The sequence below is a fragment of the Carassius auratus genome, chromosome 22, assembly GCF_003368295.1.
Source record: "Carassius auratus strain Wakin chromosome 22, ASM336829v1, whole genome shotgun sequence".
In the NCBI taxonomy this organism is placed as follows: domain Eukaryota; kingdom Metazoa; phylum Chordata; class Actinopteri; order Cypriniformes; family Cyprinidae; genus Carassius; species Carassius auratus.
The window spans coordinates 3,366,636-3,388,658 of NC_039264.1; the positions used below are offsets into that span (position 1 = coordinate 3,366,636).

A 22,023-nucleotide genomic window follows, 5' to 3' on the forward strand; every position below is an offset into this window, starting at 1 on the left:
TTTAATGTTGCAGTTACTTTTATTTGCGGAAACAAACTTCCAAAAGACACTGACATATACTGACAAGTTACTTATTGCAAAAAAAAAAATCGTTTTACATCGCTAATAATCTACAGTGCATTTAATTATTATCTTGGTTGGATGCACTACGTGAAACTTTCGTTGTTGATCAGAATCGGCGCTTTCTGATTGGTTGACATCAGAATTCCATCGCCGACCATTGATTCTTGTTTCATACTAAAATAAGTCCGCGGCGTTTAGGACCCTGCGTCGCTGCAGCGGCTCGCCTGCAGTCACTGCGCCAGGAATAAAACCCTCCAAAATCCTTAATCTGTCGCTGCAAATCCATTGACTGCAAGAAGAGCAGCAGACAAACCTGCCGTCTAGTTTCCCTCGCAGTCACGCCTGCCGTTCTGCACAGTATATCTCACTCGTGCGCTTCGTCTGCCCAGCTACTGACCTTTTGTTTTGTAATTCCGATGATTAATGCGTGTTAGTGCGTCTCGTGATTGAGGTCAGTAAGTCACATATGATGCACATACGAACGAACTGAAACACTGACGCGATAATTTCTCACTGCGATCGTTTAAAGCTGCAGAGATGTCTGTCGCGTCTTTCCAGTGCCTGATGTTAGGTGAGTTAAGTATTTTTTGCATTGTATTAACGATTTATTTATGTAAATGTATATAAAAAAATTTTCAATACGGTATATATATATTTATAATACATTTTATTAGTCATATTGTACAAATTCTATTTTTACTAACTATTTTATATGTAAAATTATGTAGCCATTTCTAGCCCATTGGAATGTAAACGTGTGATGAAAACCAACCTATTGATTATTTAATCATTGATAAATGTAACTGGTTTTGTAATAGGGTGCAGTAATCACAATCTTTGCTCGGTATTGTGTCTGAGAGGAATATGCATCATCATTAACATTTCTCATTGTCTCCACGAGTGAGGGAAAAAAGGGCATTGTTCTTTTCTGAGATGATCATCATTAATGATTTGTTCATGTCATCATCCCAAGCATAAAGAGTCCAGTCACTGAAATCATTCAGGTATCCGTGTTATTGATCTGATTGTGCAGATTTCGGCACACACCCCTTTCTCCTCTCCATCTCGAGACCGAGCTGAACTATTCAGGTCCAGTCAGGATTTTCAGCATGATTCATCCTCATGGAACTGAGAAAAGAACATTTTGCAGCTGCTGTGGACGCTGATTGTGTTTGGCACGCCGTGTGTGTGATGGCTTGTCATGCCCATGAGGCCACAGCTGACAGATTGTGCTGGTCAAAAGCCGCTCCAGACAGACTGATGACCAGACACAACAATGACAGGTCAGGTTTGTTTAGTCTAATGAGCAGCACAGATTCAGACTCAAGACAAGTCCATTTCACTCTGAACTCGAACGGCATTTCATTATTTCCTCACCCTCTTCAACTATTTTGTAACATATAATAGCTTATTATTTTTTCGGGTACATTAGAGTTCCATCTAAATATCATGGTGTAAGAGACACGAACATGGTTTTAATGTGTTGTTATGGATATTGTGATAGTCTATAAGATATTTCATATCATACTACCACGTAAATATAATTGTATGTGCATTTCGTTGCCATTTTATATAGTACCCTTCTTTCTTTTTTTACACGCTACCATGTTTTTAGCGTGATAATCACCCAATACCATAATGTATATCAAAGTATTAGCCTGTTTTTGTGGTATTACTATAACGATACAAAGACCTTTAAACATATACCATGGTATTTTTTGAAGTACGTTGGTGTACCATGTTGTAAACATTTAATGTCTTCGTCAATGTATTGTCATTTAATTTAGGTTATAGTTAACATTTCTTTGCAGTACCATGTAAATACCATATTAATCATGGTATCGTGGATCCATTACCATGATAAATATCGAACGTCAAAGTACTGTGTTGTCATTTAATGTGGGTTATAGTTACAGTATCATGTTTAAACTATGTCCCTACCATCATTAATTGGAAATGTACCATTTGGAGAACCATTTAAATGGTCATCATTCAGTACTATAGTGCAACTCATGCACTCTTTCGCAGTATCAAGCACTGCAGACCTGCAGCTGCCAGTCAGTAGACTATAAATCTGACTCTTAACGCTCAGTGCCACCTACACCCACAGACTCTGCTGCAATGTAAGCTGGCACAGCCCAGAAACCCTTTCAGGTCAGGTGACATCAGCATTTATCTTGCCGCTCGTTTGAGATGTGGCTTTATCTCTGAGAGGAAAGGAAAAGAGATGGAGAGGATTTAAGACTGAGACATAATTGGCAGCCGTATGTATTCACACAGTGTTGCTGGAGTCCAGGTGCCTCACACTTTAAATTGGGCCAAGCTTTGGTGGGTTTGATGATTTATGAATCATTTTATTCTGTGTTCTGGCTCCTCGTCTCTTTTAGAGAGAGTCTGATACTGGGGCTCATATATTTAGTACAATAGCTGTTATGTGACAGATCTGTGTTCGTATCAGATGGCAGAGGATTGTGGCGTCTTGGTCTGAACGGATGAATGCACACTATATTAAGACGTCTGAAATCAGACAGAAACAGGTGGGAGCTGGTCATGTTGCGACTGCTATGATATAAAAACCACACTGTAAAAGACATCAAGAACATATCTGATTCATATTTCATTACCATTTTGTTTTGTTTTTTAACATTGGGACATTTTCAGTTTATGTATTTATTTAGAGTGACATGATGCAGATAATAAAGGTCATTAACCATTTTGTTTATTATTTTTATGACCTACATACATCATAACTTCTTGAAATAAGGTTTTAAATTATCATACATCCCATATTTTCATTCCGAAGCTAGAATCATCTTTGGGATATTTTATTTGTCTGAGGAAACACACTAAATATTAAATGAGAAGCATAAATAAGTAGATTTTTATTAAGTTCTTCTTTGTCCTTCAAGTTTATGCACAGCTGTTTCATCTTCTTGAGTTTGATTTAGTTCATCCAACTACCCAAATGCAAAGATCCCAGATGGGGTTTGTTGCCGCAGTGCCTCTATAAATGAGATATAAGCTTTTATGATTAATGTACTATCTAACGCGTGTCCAAACTTTGACAGCATCTCGGGGGCAGAAGGCCAAAGATCGTTCCTCAGAGATAGAAGTGTTTGGGTTCGGGCATCAGCAAATTCTCTATTCGCTGTTCAAGCGAGGTTAGAAGTACCTTTGCAGAATCCAGAGTCCACTGAGGCAAAATAAGATTGCGTCAACCATAATTACTGTGATCTACCGGGGTTAGACGTTTTTAAAGACATACATCACAGAGATAGAGGTGACACTGTGCTTGGTATTTTACAGTTGGGATGCTTTACTGGTTGGTAGACGTTTAGGAAGAATCTAAAAATGAAAAAAAAAAAAAATCCAAACTGTACTGTACTGTAAACTAGCATGGCCATTGTTGACCAGTGACCATGTAGTGATAGTCAAGCTCCAAAAATGTCAATAAAGGCTTGATGAAAGTCCATATTGTTTGTGCAGTGTATTAAAAGTCTTTTGAATTCATAAGATAGTTTTGCATTAAGATCAAACACAAAATAATAATTTACTGATCACTGAAAATCTTATTTTGGACTAACTATTAGGATTCAAGAACCAAAAATGTTCAGCCTCATCAACATCAAGCATGTGCAACAAGTTTTAATGCAGTATGTGGACGTAAATAAAAAAGTGCCATGGCAACGAAGTTGTTGTATAATGTACAAAAATTGTATGCCAGCGCTAAGTATTGACATTCAAGTTCAATTGACATTTTGTTGCACTTTTCCAAGTTGATCGCTGGATATTCAGAAATCCGAAATCAGACTTGAATAGAACGTAGCATTACTGATAATGTAGAATGTTTTTTGAAACATTAAGTGGTCTTTTAATCTTTAATTCTCCCAGATTTACTCCGTAAATGTCATGGGATTATACTCTCCAGCAGTGTACCATTTTGGAAATTTCCACAGCATTGCATGGCTTGAGTTCACAGGATGTCCCTGGTCTCTAAAAGCACTGGAACTGGAAGTTGACCGATTCATAAATCGGAGCAGGAAGTGCCTGGGTTTTTCCACCCTGTTAATTACCACACAATCGCACACTTGCTAAATATAATACCAGAGTCGCCGAGACGTCCGCCTGCTGGTCTCCTTAATTAAACAGAGCCTCGCTAGAGAATGAATTTCATTAAACAGATCCATGAATAAAAACTAAAGCCGTGTCAGAATTATAGAACTGTGTAATTGGCTTTTAAACTCCAACTTGGCTCCAACAGAAGAGTAGTTCTTACCCAGTCGCCGTCTTTTTCATTTATCCAGTGTTTAAACCAATGCTAATCCTGTGGTGACCTGGTAGGGCAAGGAAAGATAAGACCGGGTGGTTTGAGAGACAACGCTAAGCCGGCATAAATCAGAGCCAGCTGTGGTTGAAGCCCATAAGGGCCGGGACTCAAAAGATGTTCCCAGACAGTGTTTGATGGATGCATACATCCTTGAAACCATCTGTCTCTGTTGAAGCTATTAATAAAGATTCATTTGTGGTAAAGGAGTTGGTTTGGTTCTTTGTTTCTGATTTAGATTTGTGTTTTGAATGAATCCAATTTTAAAAAGTTAGCTTATTATATCTTTTTTTCTTTCATTTAGGTTCAGTTCTCCTGGTTCTGGTGTGTGCCAGGGTTCTAAGTGCTGGTCCAGCACTCCTACCCAACCCCATCCGCTCCCAAGGGCCGGTTCTGGAGGTTCCCGTAGGCTTTGAGGAACACGATGAGGTCTCGAGGGAACGCAGGCATGGCTTCATGGAGAGTTCTCAGGAGAGCTCCGGGTTCTTTAATGAAGACAGCGAGGATGGCAAGAACGCTCGTATCGAGACCAAAGACACCAGCATTGACCCAAGTGCCATGAATGGTGAGTAGAAGCAGTAATTCGAAAAATTAAGTTTAAAAGTCAAGTTTATGTAAACTTTCAAAGGCATAAAGAAAAATGACTTTCCCTTTTCATCTGATTAATCTAATTTGTCAATCAAGGGTGAAAATATTCGCTCTGACACTGGAATGACAATTCGGTTACAAAAATATTTTGGTTTCATATTTACGTAAAGAAATGGGTCAAGTAGGCCTACTTATCGTTTGTCAAATGACAATGTTAACATATTCCCTGTGACAACAACTTGACTTGATTCAATTATGAAATTTGGTTGGAACATTACATTGGAAAATGCATCAAGTGCTTTTCATTTGTCAACCTAAAATGCTAATATATTCGCTCTGACATTTTGACTTGGTTAAATTATGAACAAAATTTGGGTGGACGTAATTACATTCGTTTGTAAAACATAAATGTTGATCTGACAGTGATCAGATGCTTTAATTTAAACAAATTTTGATAGTATATTTATGATCGATGATGATTGATGCCATTTGTCAACTAGGGGTGTTAATATATTCGCTCTGACAAAGTTTTGACTTGATTCAATTACAAGCAAAATTTGATTGCAATATTAAATTTGAAAATTATAATTTCGCAACCTCATTTTGTCACGACCAAAATTGCGTGTCATTTGTATATTAGAAATGTCAATACAGTTGCTCTGACATTGTTCTGACTTGATTCAGTTATGAATTAATTTTGGTTGCATATTTATGAGGGAAAATGGGTCAAGTACTAGTCTTTTTTTGGTCAATTTATAAGCTCTGATAACTGTATGACCTACTTAAATTTTAAATGAAATTTGGTTGCATTTGCAACTGGAAAAATGTCAAGTACTTGTCATTTGTAAGCTAGGGGTGTTAATCCAGTATTCGCTCTGGTGACAAATTGAATTATGAGTGTAATGTGGTTGCAATGGTATGTTTGAAAGGGGGTCAAATGTTTGACCTTTATCACCTAGATGTGTAAATATACTTGCTCTGACCATTATATCACTCGATTCATTTCCTATTGAAATTTGGTTCTGTATTTACGTTTCGAAAATGGCTGAAAAAGTATACCCTGCAGCTGAAAATCGGGTAACAAAGGCACTGAATGACGACAGCTTCATATTAGGTCAGTACCATTGTATGACTCAGCCTCTAGACAGTTATTTAACTCACAAAAAGGACTCGACTGCCAAAGAGGCCGTTAGACGTGTAAAGTGGTGTGAACAACAGTTTTTAGGACTCATTATCGTGCGTCATTTCCTCGACACCTGCAGTCCCCTCCTGATGCTTTCCTTTTTTTATTTGTTGATTCGAGTTTTGTCAGCTTTAACAATTCCATTGATGTTTCTTCACTCCATCTTGCGGTCGTGAATATGTTTCGCAGCAGTGACTAGAGAAAATATGCCCACTTTCTACGCGCCTGGGAATTAATGTGCCTGAAAACAGTATTATTTTTAGTTCACCTGCTAGCTTGCTAACCGCAGTGGCCTGTTTCCGGTGTGTGCGTACAAAGCAGAGAGAAGGATGGAGCTGTCCAATGACTATCTGCCGTGAGGAGTTTGAATTTGGTGGGTATCAGCTTGATTCAGCTGGCACACTCGCGCTGTATATTAAGAAAGATATCATTAGTGATTTGAACAAACCCATTATCCTAAGGATTAAACCTTGGGATTTAACTCATTCAACACTCACGCTTTCCTTTGAAACATTTTTCAGTTAATAGTTGGAATCTGTGGGTGACCTGAAGACTACAAAACAACTATCCGCTTTAGAACTTAAGACAAACTTGAAAATGTTCGGTTAATTGTTTACACAAGCGCACATATGGAAGATGAGTGTATTTGCGGCCACAGCAGTAAATCTGAGCGTGAACACGAGAGCCCGTCACACTCAACCGCTGCTGAATGAGTAACGCACGCTGTGTCACACCACATACAGACTTGACTGATCAGCCATATGGAGAGACAGGTGGACACAACCATGACTGAGAGTTTGAGTGTGTGTGTGTGTGTGTGTGAGTGGAGACACTTCCAGGTGTGGTGTTCTCACCTGGCTCTGTGCCTACAACTCCTCACCAGGAAAATGAGAGTTTATCTGTTTAGGGAATAGACCGAGACTATCTATCTGTCTGTCTGTGGTTTGGTGAACGTCTATCTACACCCTCAGGAGTTTTCAGTCCTCTTGTCCCTTTCACACATCCACCTGTCTTTAATGAGTGTGAAGACCTCCAGTTACCTGATGTTTTTCATCCCAAGCCAATAGCAGTTCAGTAATTGAACAGAGGGAGGAATGGTTCCACTGGATCTTAGGCGAAACACAGGCTGCTAAATTTGGAGATGTGCTATTTGTCTCTAAAAGACTCTTTCAGTACATGTATCTGTTTGTTCTTGTGCTCTCAGAGCGCTGTCTGATGCCCAAGAAGGTGGGACCTTGTCGTGGGGCGCTCCCTCGCTGGCACTTTAATCCTGTCACTAAGAAATGCGAAAACTTCATATTTGGGGGCTGCAGAGAAAACCGCAATAACTTCCTGTCCCTGGAGGAGTGTGCCAAAGCTTGCCACACAGTCCCTGGTATGCTGCTTTTTTTATTACTTCCAGTTATGATCATTTTCTTGATAAAGTATAGATATATGGGCTCTCTCCCGCTGACGCTAGACAATAGCTCTCCTCATTACAGCACGTCTCAGTGTGGCAGTGTGTGTGTCTCATGAATAATCAGGCTGCGATCGAGAGCTCTCGGGTCCCTGATGTGTGTGTTGTGCCAGACGCAGGTGCAGTGCTGCAGTGCAGCTGCTCGAATCTGCTGTACTCAAGAAACAAAAGATGAATAAGACATGTGCTCCCAACAGATCTTACTGCAACATTATCCTACCATACTATAGCATGAAAACAACATTTTCTTAATAAGTGTTTGCTCTATTTACCACAATAAATAATCTTGTTACATAACAAACTAAATGTTAACTAGGTTATGCAAACACTATAACATGCTTTCAATATGCTGTATTCCACTTGAGATGGACTACCGATATTCACTCTTTGAAGGTTTGGTTATCGGTTGTTTAATATCGGTTGTTTAATATTGAGTCTAACAATCTTAGCATCAATATAATGGTGTAAACAAAAACTATAAAAATATATGTAATAGTATTAAATCTAAAACATTTGAATATTTAACTATTCTAATTAAAATACCATTAAAACATATAATGTTTTTATAGCTGGAGTACAGTGTTATTTTAGTATCATTAAGGCATTATTCTAGTTTTTATTGATATTTTGAAATAGTTTTTTTCTTTTTTATATTTTCTGTTTGCACGTTAACTTTAGCAACTGTTTTAGTGGTTGTGGGGTTTTAGTATTTGCATAAATTGTCGTCTTTAAATCTCTAGATTTGTATACATTTTATTTCAGTTTTAGATTGCTTACATTTCGATGTGTTTAGTTTAATTGGAAATCTTACTAACTGAATTTATTTCAATTTTTTAAATTATCAGAAAAAATTTATGGTTTAAGTTTATTTAACGATAACAACCCTGATATAGTCTAACAGTATAAAAAAATAAATAATTATTGGTTCTCAGATAATATGTATTATATCGGTCACATGAAGGCAATATCGGTTGGGCTCTAAAGCTCAGTACTACCAAATTTGAAAGACCAACTGCAAAAACAAACTATACAATTATAGCTTAGCGTAAGCATAATGTAGAATAGTTTAGTACAGTTTAACACAGTATAGTTTAAAATAGTAGAGTATGTGTAATTTGATTTATGTCTTAAAATTTTTTACAACTTTGATTGCTTTATTCCCTTATAGATTACAGCCCTTCATCCCCAGAACCACCATCTTTGCCACTTTCTTTGAGCCAAAAGCCAACTCAGATGAATTTCTCTTCCTCATTGTTCGTCCCTACGACCGAGTCAGTCGACCCGGAGCAGTGGGAGAGCGATTCAGAATCGAGCGGCTTCCCTCTCCACCCCTTCTCCGGGCCGTCAATCGCAGATGCTGAAGACCACGCCCACTCCACAGCCACGCCCCCCGTCCTCGGACTGGCCCGTCAGAACCAGCCAGAGGCCACAGCTGAGCCTGACAGGCGCCTGACATCCAACGACATGTTTGATGATCAGAGGGGCCATGCTGTAACACAAGCACCCACGGCTCCTGAAATCGGGCCCCTGCCGAGCCTGGAACCCCTGCAGCCCGACAAAACACACCAGGATGATTCTGAGGAAGATGAGGATGAGGAAGAGGTAGTGGATTTTCCCACCGAACCGGCTGAGGAGGAAGAGGATGAATGGCGGTACCTCACGCCGTTCACATCCAGACCCTCGTCCTCCCCCGCTTCAGATCTGCCGCCCGTGGTCTTCACCAAAACCGCCTGGCAGGGGGCGCCGCTCACCACAACAGAGGACGAGGAGGGGGCGGAGCTTCGCCACGGCGGCAACGAATATCTCGCCGAAACGGAGCTGCACGACTCAGAGCTGTCCCAGGAGGCCGAGCAGGTACTCAGTGGCAGAAAATAAGAAATTAACAGACCTCTATAATACGTAATAATATATAAAATAATATATTCCTTCTTGTATAAAATGTTCAAACACAATGTCCATCAGATTTCAGCTGTTGGTTAGATTCTCTCTGCTCAAAAATAAAAATATGTACCACTAAATAATATATGACAAATAGTAAAGTATATCATAATATAAAACTACTACTTATAGTAATATATAAACATAATAACAAGAAATGTCTTGTAAGACTTTGGATTAGCTTTTATTTTTAGATTTTCAGTTTTATTTAATTTAAAATTTTCTACAATTTCTATTCTATATTTAAATGTATTCTTGTTTCAATTGTAGTAATTGTGGTACTTCATCTAAACACATTTATTTCAGTAAGTGCCAAGGCAATATTTCTAAGTAAGTTTTTAGTTTTCAGTTTTTCTAAATTTAAAATTCTTATTTTTATATATTATGTTTCAAATTTCAAATTATAAAAAAAAAAGGTTAATTAATAGTAACTTGATCTAACAAAAATAACACTAGTAAGAAGTAATGTTATGTACTTTATCATTTCAACTTTCAAAAATATTGACAAAACAAGTGTCCCACAGGTGGTTCTTGTGATAAAATTCTAAATTGTTTGTTTGCATGAAATATATTGTGTCTTCTTGGAAATTATTTCTCGATTGATTTGTCTGACTGCTTTGGAAGAGAAATGTGTTTATAGATTCGTTCTCCAGGCAGGTTGTCAGCAAGCATTTCACTGCAGTCCAGTGACTCTCTTTGTTTCTCACTCTGTGCAGGTGATTTGTGTCGACTGGAGCAACCTTGCAGGAAAGGGCTACGTTATACTCAACATGACGGACAACTTTGACTGCGTAAGTGTTGCTTTTTCACAAAACCAAACCCTGAAATCTCTAGCTAGCCTTAACCCAACCACATATTGTTCTAGCATGAGCAAACCACTTGCATTTTCTTCATAAAAATCAGTTTTTCCATCACGATTTGAATGAATTGCTGTTAATTAAGGTGTATGTCCCGCTCAGAGCCTGTTTCACGTACTGCAGCTGAAACGCTGAGCGTTGCAGGAAGATTTCTGTCTCCGAAACATGCTGACTGCACAACTAACGACGCTCAGCACAAACAATGACACACGCTGTGAGCTCCGAGTGCATTTGTTTTATCAGCAGCCTGAACAATCATCTGGCCTTTGTAGAGAAGAAAAAAGATAATGTGATTCTTAATCTCATGAACTCGTTAGCAGCACTGCAAAAAGCGAATGTTGTGTCTTAAAGGTCACCCTTGTCCTACTAGACCTGTCAATTATATTTTATTTAAAGGTATAGTGTCCCCAAAAATGTATATTTACTTCAAATGCCACCCTCAGGCCATACAAGATCTAGATGAGTTTGTTTTTTCATCAGATATGGAAAAATGTAGCATCACATCACTTGTTCCCCAATGGACCCTCTGTAGTGAATGGGTGCCGTCAGAACGAGAGTCCAAACAGCTGATAAAAACATCACAATAATCCACACAACTCCAGTCCATCAGTTAACATCTTATGAAGCCAAAAGCTAAGCTATCAAAACAAACCACATAACAGTTTAGAACGGTTTTGGACTATTTTTGCTTGTAAACATAGCTTGATCTGTGCAGATTTCTCTCCCGATTCAGACGAGATTACTTTTTTTACTGGAGAAAACAATATGTATCGAAGTCGTGTTTGAAGATAAAAACATTAATTATGGATTTGTTTCTTACAAACAAATCTTTTGGCTTCACAAGATGTTAACTGATGGACTGGAGTGATGTGGATTATTGTGATGTTTTTATCAGCTGTTTGGACTCTCATTCTGACGGCACCCATTCACTGCAGTGCATCTATTGGAGAGTAAGTGGTTTAATGTTGAATTTCACCCAAAAACAAAGTGAGCAACTAAATTGATAATAAGGTCACACAAAAGTGGTCCATATGAATTACAGTACAAACCAATGATATATAAAGCCCAACCTGTTTTGGTGCACCATATCTGAATGTATGCTAAATTTAGGTCTGTTCTTCACATAAAGCATTGTATGGCATCAGTAGACATAAAATATACAGCAAAAGTGGTGGTTTTCTGTAATTATTGGATCTTGACAGTGCCAGTACCCATTCATTTTGATTTATCCATTGGCATAAATGATGAAAAATTAGATTTGGTATAGTTTATTAATATTATGAGTTTGTTTTAGATTTTACATTTTAGTTAAATTTGTAGCAATTATGTTGTGCTTTAGTCATTTTTATTAGTTTTTTTTTTTTTTTTTGTCTATTAAGTTTCTGTTTTAGTTTACTTTAACTTACTTAAAACATACCAAACAAAAACTTGAATTTGCCTTTACAACTAACTGATATATATATATATATATATATATATATATATATATCTGTACTCCCAAGTTAAACATGCGTAAGAAAAATACATTTGTGGCCATGAATTAACAATTTGTTCCCATGACTTATTAATTCATGGCCACGTTTTATCTATTTGTTCTCTCAGTCAGTAAATCGTGCGGCTCAGTTGTACTTATTTTTTCCCTCATTTTAATTAAGTAATTTAAAACGAGGGAACGTATTAGTACAATGTCTCCACAGTGTACCTAAATTAAGAATCTAATAAATTAATCAGTAGAGGGAATGAATTCAGTCATAATTAATCAGACTTGGGAAGTAATCTATAATTTGTGCCAATTATATCTGATGTTTTTTTTTTTAGCATTTTTCATTTTATTCAAGGATAACAAACAGTGCTGTGTTTGACTCGATCACTGCACAGTCTGAGACATTATTAAGATCTCTTCAGGAAGAGACGACAGGAGAAACATCTGAGACTTCAGCTCCAGTTCTCTGTGAATGGCCCGCTGTGTAAATCTTCCCTGTGATGTTTCATTGGCGTAGAAGAAGCCGGTCGTCTGTTGCCACAGTAACGCTCCAGTGCCACGTAACTGCAGCATGACCGCGGAGAACTTTCCCCCCGCTGGCGCTCTGACAGCTGCGTGCTAAACTGCCGAATCCCCTGCGATGGAGCCCTGCTCTGAACCCGAGCAGCACTGCAGAGACATTGATCAGAAACCAATCCGGCCCACTGCACGAGAGCTCCGAGTCTCCGTCTCAATGACTCGACAAAACTGAGTCTGATTCTGTCGCCTGTCGGTCTCTGGTCAGAGGATGAGTTACTGTGATTCTTGTGTTTAAACACAAGCTGGAGGAACATCTTAAGACAGTAACAAACAAAGCAGACATGTTTTTAGGAGGGTCAATGGTGGTCTGTTCGTGGAGAGCGTTGATTTGGCCCCATGTTTCATTTCTAACAATATTTTACTTTTTCTTTCAATCATCCATAGGTATTATCAAAATACATACATATTTATTTACTTGATTTTACTGTACATTTCTTATGTGTATTTTCTGACACATTCCATGTTAATTCTATTTTATATAAATACGGTTTACATCTCATGTGTGGTATGCTCATGTTTTATTCTATTTTTATTTATTAAATTACATTTTACGATGTATATATTTATCTTTTTTATACTTTCAACAATTTTTTTTAACTTACATTTAGTGAATTTATTCTCCCAATTTATCGTACTTATTTATTCATGATGCATAAAACACACACACATATATAATTTTTTTTTATAATATATTACATTATAATGTGCATGACAAATACAACTTAGGTCTTATTTATGTTCACATTTTACTGTATTTTGTACTTTATATGGTTTATACCATTTTATCATTTTAAATTATAATATTTTAGTCCACTATATTGCATTGAGCTATTTTTGCAAAAATTTTGAGTAAATTTTGAGAACATTAATGCTAACTTTTATTGTATTTATTTACTGTTTGCAACACTGGTGCATTAAAGCTTATATAATTATATGATCATATATATATTTTTATTTTGTTTGCTATTAATTTCTAGGTGCGTTTTCTGACAAATACTGTGTAATTAATTATTCATGTTCAAATTTTAATTGGACTTTATGTATAGATTACACCGTTGTTGTTTTTTGTCCACTAAATTACATTGAAATATATTTAATTTACGTAAATCCATTCTGTACACAATTATACTCCCATTTTATTGTATTTATTATTAGCCAAATGAGATGTTTTTCACAGTATTTTGCATATTTAAATGTGTCCTCAATTTCCCACAGGATGAGTTTCGTATGGAGAGGGGCGACAAACTCCTGGAGATGCTAGAAAACACATTCTCCAGAAAGAGGAACATCCCACAAGGCTCCTGGCTCATTTTCCTCAGCAAACCCACACAGCAGGACCACCAGCTTCTGATGGCCTTAGCCAGCGAGCAGGGTAACACACACACACACACTCAGGGCCTCTGTGCTCACGTGTAACGGGAGGCTCATTCTTTAAATCTGAGGTGCTAGTAATTTGTTGGCTTTTCATTTCATGCTCTATATAAAAGCATAAAAATAGCAGGCATTATCTCTTTATATCACATCTCTGTGCAATGCATTAGTGATGTTGTATCTGCTCGGATGAATCTTACAAAGCAAGACTTGTTTGAGGTCGTCTTCACAAAATCAAGAGAATGAAAATAAGTAATTATATTTTGCATTAAGAAAATTAAGATGTTTTGCATTCTGGCATATTTATCATCTTTTTTTCAAGACCGTGAAGCCCATTGTGCCCCCAATTCTTATTACCAAAATAAAGAAATTAGGTTACACTTATTTTACAGTGTCCTTGTTTCAGTGTAATTTACGTACTCTGTAATATTAATTAACTCCATGTACTTACTATATGGTTAGGGTTAGGATTAGAGTTGCCTGCATGCATTTATGCATCATTTTGTGGAGATAAATTGATGCCAAGTGTAATGAAAAATGTAAGGAGAGCTTAAAATAAAGTGTTACCTATTATGGTTTGGTTTTGTGCTGTTGCATGCATTTATTTATTTATGCATTATTTATTTTTATTGCTATACTAAGTTCATGTAACATGTAACAAGGACAGTGTAAAATATAGTGCTTCTAGAAAAAAGAAAACTGGCTTTCTAATCTTTTTGAATTCGATGTTTTCTTTTCATTCAGTATACAATTAACAAAAGCAAAAAAGACCTTTAACACTAGCTTCCTCGATTTTATTTCTATACTCTCGGTCTTCTTATTATTTATTATATTATTTAAAAAGCCCTTGCTTTGTGTACTGCATTAATCTAACTTAAATCTTTAGACTTGTTATAGCACTTGTATATCATTGCTGTTTTGTTGATTTTAATTGCTTCTATTGTTCTCATATGTAAGTCGCTTTGGAAAAAAGCGTCCGCTAAATGTCTAAATGTAAATGTAAATCATTAAATTATTCATATGGTATGGTTGTATTTCATTTGCACTGAATGTGATTTATGCTAATTTATTTTAAAATGTTTTATGGTAGAGTCATTTTTGGATTGGAGCATTTTTGAGAATTTGGGGGAAATGTGCTTATTCGTTATATCTTCTTTTTTTTTTTTATACTGGTCCTTTAATAGGTTCAAATTTCTTTATTTTTATTTTTAGATTGAACAATTCTTTATTAAAATTAACTCTTTACATATTTTCCCCCCAACTTTTTACAGTATTTTAGTCTAATTTTCTTTTCATACTGTCTTTTTGTTGAAGAAATTATCCCTCCAAAAGACGTCCTGTCAATGTTAGGGGAAATCACAAGAGGTCTAAATGAGGTGAGACTAATGCAGCAAATAATAATAAAATAAAGACACTTATGGAACATGGATAATAATTTATAATAAATATTATTTGCTTCTCTTTTATTATATATTTAAAATTATTATTATTATTATTATTAGCATTTATTATAATTTATTTTAATTGTATTTCTGTTATTATTATTTATTCATTTTCAGATTGGAATTCAGAATTTTTCGACCGTGAACACGTGCCACTCGAGGCCCAGTCAGACACGTAGTGACTACGGAAAGCTGTTTGTGGTTCTAGTGATCATCGGATCTGTTTGTGTGCTCATTATTGCTTCTGGAGTCATCTATATCTGCTGGCAGCGTCGTTTACCCAAACTCAAAAACATGGTAGGTCTTTGATATGCTGATTGCTGTAAAAAAAAACAGAGGTACGAGCCAAAATGTTCTGTGATACTGACAGATTACGTTGTCAACACAACTCGTGCGCGTTTCATATGTAGCTCGAATTCTAATGACTTACCTCAACGTTCTATGAATGACGTCTCGGGTTCGAATCGATTTATTATTTGTCTTTGGTTTTGTCTCCTTTGCTTTATGGCGCGTCCGAAGTCGAGAGGAGAAGAGCTGAACTTTGTGGAGAACGGTTGCCATGACAACCCCACGCTGGACGTGACAAGCGATAGCCAATCAGAAATGCAGGAGAAGAAACACAGTGCCAATGGGGTGACAGTGGGCGGGGATGGAGGAAACGGTTGGCAGGTCCTTGTCAATAAGCCCGGGAAAACCGAGGAAGACAACCAAGAGGAAGACACGCACCTTTAATTAATCGCGGGAAAACAATCAGAGAAAAAAAACGGCATGAGAAAGCATTATGGCATTACAGACTAAGAGGGCACAAAACATTTTCAAGCTTTTTCGGAAACATCTGCTGTATAAAATGTGATGTCTTTTGGCTTGTATGATGGTTTTCTTTATCTGCATTACTAAATTCAGGCGGGACTAAAAAGAACGCTTTAAAGCGCGATTTGTATGATATGGGGAACTTTTTAATGCAGAATTTATTTAAATTGAATGTGTCAAACAATCAAAACTAAGGTTGAATTTTGGGGGGAAAAGTTTGTTGCACTGTTAAAGCAATAGTTAAACCCAAAACGTAAAATATATGTCGGTAATCTCACACACGCAGTTCCATATTTTCTGCCATTTTTTTCTCTTCTGTGAAAAAAAAACCGAGAATTTTGAAGTATCTTCACAACAGTTAGTTTACACTAAGAATAAAATGTAAGATAACGATGGCCAATGCTCGAAACCTGATGCGATCTTTAGAAAAAGTTCTACGGAACTGTAAGATTCTTAAAAATCTTGTTTAAAAAAAATGGCATACAGGTTTGAAACGGCTTTGTTAAATTACGAAATTGATTTTCTTTTTGGGTTAGTTACAGGAGAGAGGGAAAAAACACTAGTGTACTTGAAGACTTGAAAAGACTTGAAAGAGATTGTACCAAGGTTTTTTGATGTTGTTTTCTCGAAGATGTAGACACTATAATCAGTCATTCTCTAATTTACTTATTTCAATGCAAGTATTAGCAGTTAAGCAGTCTGCATATTGTGTTTTTACATGCTGAATGCTGGATGGACGCCTGCCTTGCTCCTTTATTGTGCATCAGAATGGCTGCTCCGTACTGGATTATGTCGCTTTTAAGGTTTTTATATATATATTGCACCTTTAACGTTGCTCAGCACCAACGGCCTCCAAAGCATAACAAGATTCTCCTTACAAAAGAATCTTTCATATAGAAATGTGTCGAATGGAGCTAGCTAACGATTTCTTTAATGTTTTCAGTGCGCATTGAATTTAATCTTTTAAACGCAAAGTAAACGGTGATCACAATAAAAAAGAATAGTGTTAAATCAGCTCTCATAGTGATGATCTTGTTTATGGTACAGTATATGTGTCAAAGAACAATCTTAATTGTCGCCATAGAAAGTCTTTTCTTTATTCATTTCAAGTGCATGAAACAATGTAGTATAAGTCTATGCACATGTCAGGGGTCAACTGATTGTACACAATTTAGCAAACGTGAACCGTTCATGTTTAACAAGATTTAAATGGTTAGTAGCCTTCTCCAGAACGCTATATATAATGTACATGCATTATTGTTTGTTTCTAAAGCCTTGACGTAGGAGAGTTTGATGCCAGTGTAGAACGCTGTTGAATGCTTCTGTTTTGTACCTTTAGTGTCCTGGTACGAGAGCTATTAGCATATTTGCACTTTTTCCATTTTGATTTTGTACCTCAAACTGCTTTATGTATTTGATTGTAAGGAGATTTTGGTCTCGTTGTTTTCTGGTAATTTTGTGTTATCTCACCTCTTTAAAAAAAAAAGCTAAATAAATGTTTTGAGAAGTCTTGTCCGACCCTTTTTAAACGTACCATGTAGTTTGGACTGCCCCTACTGGGGAAGTGAGTGAATTACCATATACAATTAAAATGTTTAGGTTTGTTTTCCAGTTTAAGATAAGTTTATATATATATATATATATTTTATTTTCTCTCAAATTGACGAGAGTAATAGAATTTTTTTACATTGCATTGGTCATGTTACTGAACCCTTTGAAACATAACATTGTTTAACTGCTGAACAATGGCACAAGAAGATACATATTATATAATATGACTTCTGAAATGGATATAACTGTAACAATACATTCTGTCACGGTGATTCTAAAACACTTCATATCTACAATCGAGAGCTACGTAAGTGAGTCAGAATTATGAATGTTACAATTATGCATTCCAAACATCAAGTTTGGGCAAACTTTGAGCAAAAGAAATAAAAACAATAGTTTAAAAAAATGAAATAAAAAATAATTCTGCCACGATGAACAGTGTGAACACTCAATCGAAGTAGTAATTTTGAAGAAAGATGCTGTTCGTGCCTTTGAAGACAGGCTGATAGTTGTAAATCAGATATTTTTCTTCTTCACTTTGCGAAGAAAACCGATGATGGTTTTTCATTGCTGAATAAACAAAAACAGCAAATAAAGGCAGAAAATAAGTGGTCAGTGTAAAAGCCCAATGCTTAACTTAACTAATGCAAAGATGAGATATTCAAATTTCCCTTTAAAATGTAAATTTTTTAGTTGACCAACCTTCAGAAACGAAGAAGTGGGCAGTGTAGAACGCGGCTTTGATGGCTGAGAGTGTGTGCACCATACCATCTTTCTCAATCCACTCAAATGGGCTTTTCTCTGGATGCCATTGAACAGCATAGAAGGGATATTGATATGCTACAAGATATTCAACAGAGGCTCATTAAAACATTTTGATATAATATACAACTATATAAATGTAACTAATTATATTCACTTCTACACACATATTTACTTCTACATGTAAAACCGACCAATTAGCTCACTACAGTACAGTATTATGGGTGAACTCAATTTAATGAAAAACAGCTGACTGTGGGACTTCCTGAATGATGGGTTACATCACACACATACACAAAGAGATGCTCTGTAGCATTCATACCCTCCATGGTGGAAATGAACTCCTTCTTGCCATCTGTGTTTGTTGTCAGGACTCGATAAAAATGCTTAAGCTTGGCATTGCTACTGTAATTCTGTAAGAGCAAATCATGTTTAGACAACTCCGAAAAAGAAATCAAAAATAGCTGAAGTATACAGTGACTGATCTGCAGTGTTGGGGGTAACAAATTATACATAACTTTAGTTGAGTTATCAGATTACTTTTAGTAGTAAAAAAAAAACTAGTGAATTAATGCATTTACATTAAAATTCCTCAAAATTAATAAAAACAGCGAACTGCGAATCTCAGAAATGATGCAAACCTGCAATCATTAAACCTGTTAAATAACACAAATACACTTGATATGATTGATCTCACTGCTAACCTTTGATGGTCCCATATGAATAAATCAATAAGCAAAAGCAACAAACGTTTTTGAATTTTTTTATTTCGCAAATAAGAGTGTTATTGTTAGAAATGTATTTTTGTTAGCCAGCCAAGCCCAGGTGAGAAATAGTAACGCACAAGTAATGTAATGCATTACTTTTAAAAGTAACTTTCCCCAACACTGCTGGTCAGTATTCAAGAAGTACCAAGAGAAATACAGAATCAGTGTTTCTGGTTTTGATGGGATTCCATTGTATGCATTGCAGTGTTATGAAATACAGTAAGCTACCTGCATGGACAAGCTCCAGCTGTGGAAATTAGACGTGATGTTCTCTTCTGACAAAGACTGAAGAACATCCTTTGGAAACTTCTTAAACAGCCTGCTTTTTTGAGCTCCTGTAATCGATCAAAATCATTAACTGAACATCAACTCATTGTAAACAGCCATTAGTTTGGTTCAATAATATAAGAAAAAGTTTAGAAAGTGTCGCAAATGTATAAGAATAGTAAGCCACATCATCATGTTACACATCTAGTTTGACATGGGTATATAAATATTCTTATATAAACTTGTACATTTCCACCCATTAATTATAATTATTCTAAAAAATGGCAGTCCTGTATTACTAGTAAGAGTTTGGCATTCCAAAAATAGGCAAAAAGGTGGTAGCTGGTTGCTGAAGCCACGCCCACCTAGCACATAGGCGGTGAGAGCAGGGCAATCCACCTGTCACTCAATTGGCCACGCCCTTAATTATGCAGAATATTAAGGCTTAATATAATTTAAACGGATGAGTTATAAAAAAAATTCACCCCTTCACAATTGTCATGAAGTGTAACATTAGCTATATAGACCAAAATATTTTTTTTCACCAGGCTGTAAACATGTATTTTTCTGATGTAAATTTGGACATTTTAACATGGGGAGTCAATGGGACTGACTCCCTTTTGCAGCCAGCCTCAAGCAGCCAGTCGATGAATTACAGTTTTTCTCACTTCCTTGTTGGCTTCATGAGAGAGCATGAGGTTGGCGCTCAAGAAAAACACAATGCTACCAACCTGGGCTGAAGGTCAGTGGCAGGGCGACTGCTTTGGTGTCAGTCAAGGTCAATAAGTTCTTGTTGCTAGTCAGAACCGTGAGCTGCTGGAAGCCCTGGCAAGTGCCCCAGATCGGAAAATAATCCGAAACATCATTAGCCTGTTGTGGTTAATAACGAAGAACCATCAAGGCATAATCATATTTATTCAAATCTTATTTTCACATGATGATTATGTTTTTCACTTACCTTTACTGCAAGTTCATAGAAAATCTTTGCCACTCTGGTAAACTGAGACTTGACAATGTCCACATCCCCACCAGGAAGCAGCAAACTAAATCAGTCGATTAATATAGATATGAATAAAAAGCAGTTCTGGAACATATTATCTGGTTTCTAGCTGGTCTAGTAAGTGGTTTACAAGAGGGACCAAATATAAACCAACTTCTATGTTCCAAACACATCTAGCAGCTTAGGCAGGGGTCAAAGTAGTCAAACTCACTCACCCATTAATTGCATTGAACAGTTTTTCATACTCCTCCTCTGTGCGATTTATGCTGCAAACCAAATACAATGACCTTTATGAATTCTTTCTCTCCTTTTTTATTTATTTATTTTTAATAATAGCATGTAGATTGTGTTTAACTTACTGAATTGGTACAACCCTGGCACCAGCTGACTCCAAGTGTTTCACATATGATGCAGCAATATAAGAAGTGCCCTGTGCATGAGGGTCGTCTTCTAAGTTTTCCTGGGCTAAAATTCCTGTAATGCAAAAAAAAATAAAAAATAATAATAATAATAATAATAAAAAATATATATAAAAAAAATAATAATAATAAATAATAATAATATATATATATATATATATATATATATATATATATATAGTTAAAATAGTTGAAATATGGTTACCACAAATTACCAATGGCTTTACAACACTAACTATAGTAACCATAGTTAGTGAAACTACCCATAGTTTCACTTTTGGCTATTAAAACAATGGTTAATTTTCATAAGGTTGTACTGGTCTGTTGTCTTCCTAGACTAACCAAACAGGTAGTTGGTATCACAACCACAAAAGCCCACAAACTCTTTAAAACCATCAAACCAAACCAACATGGACTGGTTAGGAGAACAGCTAAGTACTGAATGGTTACATTTTTCTTTTTTCCTGCAAGGTTAGGTTCCAACCATGTTTAAAATGTGTTACAATGACTATGCTTTTAAGAGTTAAAAAAACAATCCAGAAGAAAACGAGTACAGGAAGGATGCTTGCGATTAAAAAAAAAAATCCTAGTGAGCAACACGACATCGCAAGATTATGAGATAACATAAAACATAATTTACCAGACATCATACACTAGTTACCATCAAACAGAAGTTCACAAAGACTCGCTTTTATTCTTACCGATGATTGGTCTGTCATTTAAACTACGAGCGCATGATGCTGGAAAACCGCATAGAAAAGCGGCAAAGACCGCGATGACGAGCACCTGGTAATACATCCACCTCAGGTAACACACCAAAGGAGGAAATAAATGACAGCTCCTAGTCCTAGATGTTATCTGTTAAGAGCTGCACTGGCGATGTCAGGCTTTTTAACCTGGATCCACTTATCCGCAATCGTCACGTTAACCGAGCGGCTCCTTGACACGCGTGAATTACTGAAGCGTTAGCTGTTCTTCAGTGAGGATCAGCTCGACGAATTCACAATCCAATGAGATAAAAAGCGAAAAGTCACGGCTGGCCCCGCCCACTCGAATCATCATCGTCAGAATGACGTTCCTGTCAAAATGTTCTTAAATTCTAAAAACTGCATTCTTGTCAGAAGATAATTGTAGCGTAATACCACGTGTGTTATAAAAAAAGC

General features: G+C 36.5%; 2 protein-coding genes across 2 annotated transcripts; one reads left to right on the forward strand and one right to left on the reverse strand.

The window, feature by feature from the left end:
* The first annotated feature begins 495 nt into the window (after nt 1-495).
* On the forward strand, nt 496-16,367 carry LOC113039404 (podocalyxin-like protein 2). Its single transcript, XM_026197301.1, has 9 exons — nt 496-634; nt 4,692-4,952; nt 7,363-7,533; nt 8,783-9,468; nt 10,269-10,343; nt 13,687-13,843; nt 15,157-15,218; nt 15,402-15,581; nt 15,804-16,367. Exons 1-9 carry the CDS (start codon nt 601-603, stop codon nt 16,014-16,016), a joined length of 1,839 nt encoding a protein of 612 aa, XP_026053086.1. The 5' UTR covers nt 496-600; the 3' UTR covers nt 16,017-16,367.
* Nucleotides 16,368-17,824: 1,457 nt separating this feature from the next.
* LOC113039422 (gamma-glutamyl hydrolase-like) lies at nt 17,825-21,699 on the reverse strand. Its single transcript, XM_026197326.1, has 9 exons — nt 21,562-21,699; nt 20,801-20,915; nt 20,657-20,707; nt 20,400-20,484; nt 20,173-20,311; nt 19,403-19,509; nt 18,730-18,820; nt 18,348-18,485; nt 17,825-18,215 (listed from the first exon to the last, which is right to left on the reverse strand). The coding sequence occupies exons 1-9, from the start codon at nt 21,656-21,658 to the stop codon at nt 18,094-18,096; spliced, it is 945 nt and encodes a 314-aa protein (XP_026053111.1). The 5' UTR covers nt 21,659-21,699; the 3' UTR covers nt 17,825-18,093.
* Nucleotides 21,700-22,023: the final 324 nt, after the last annotated feature.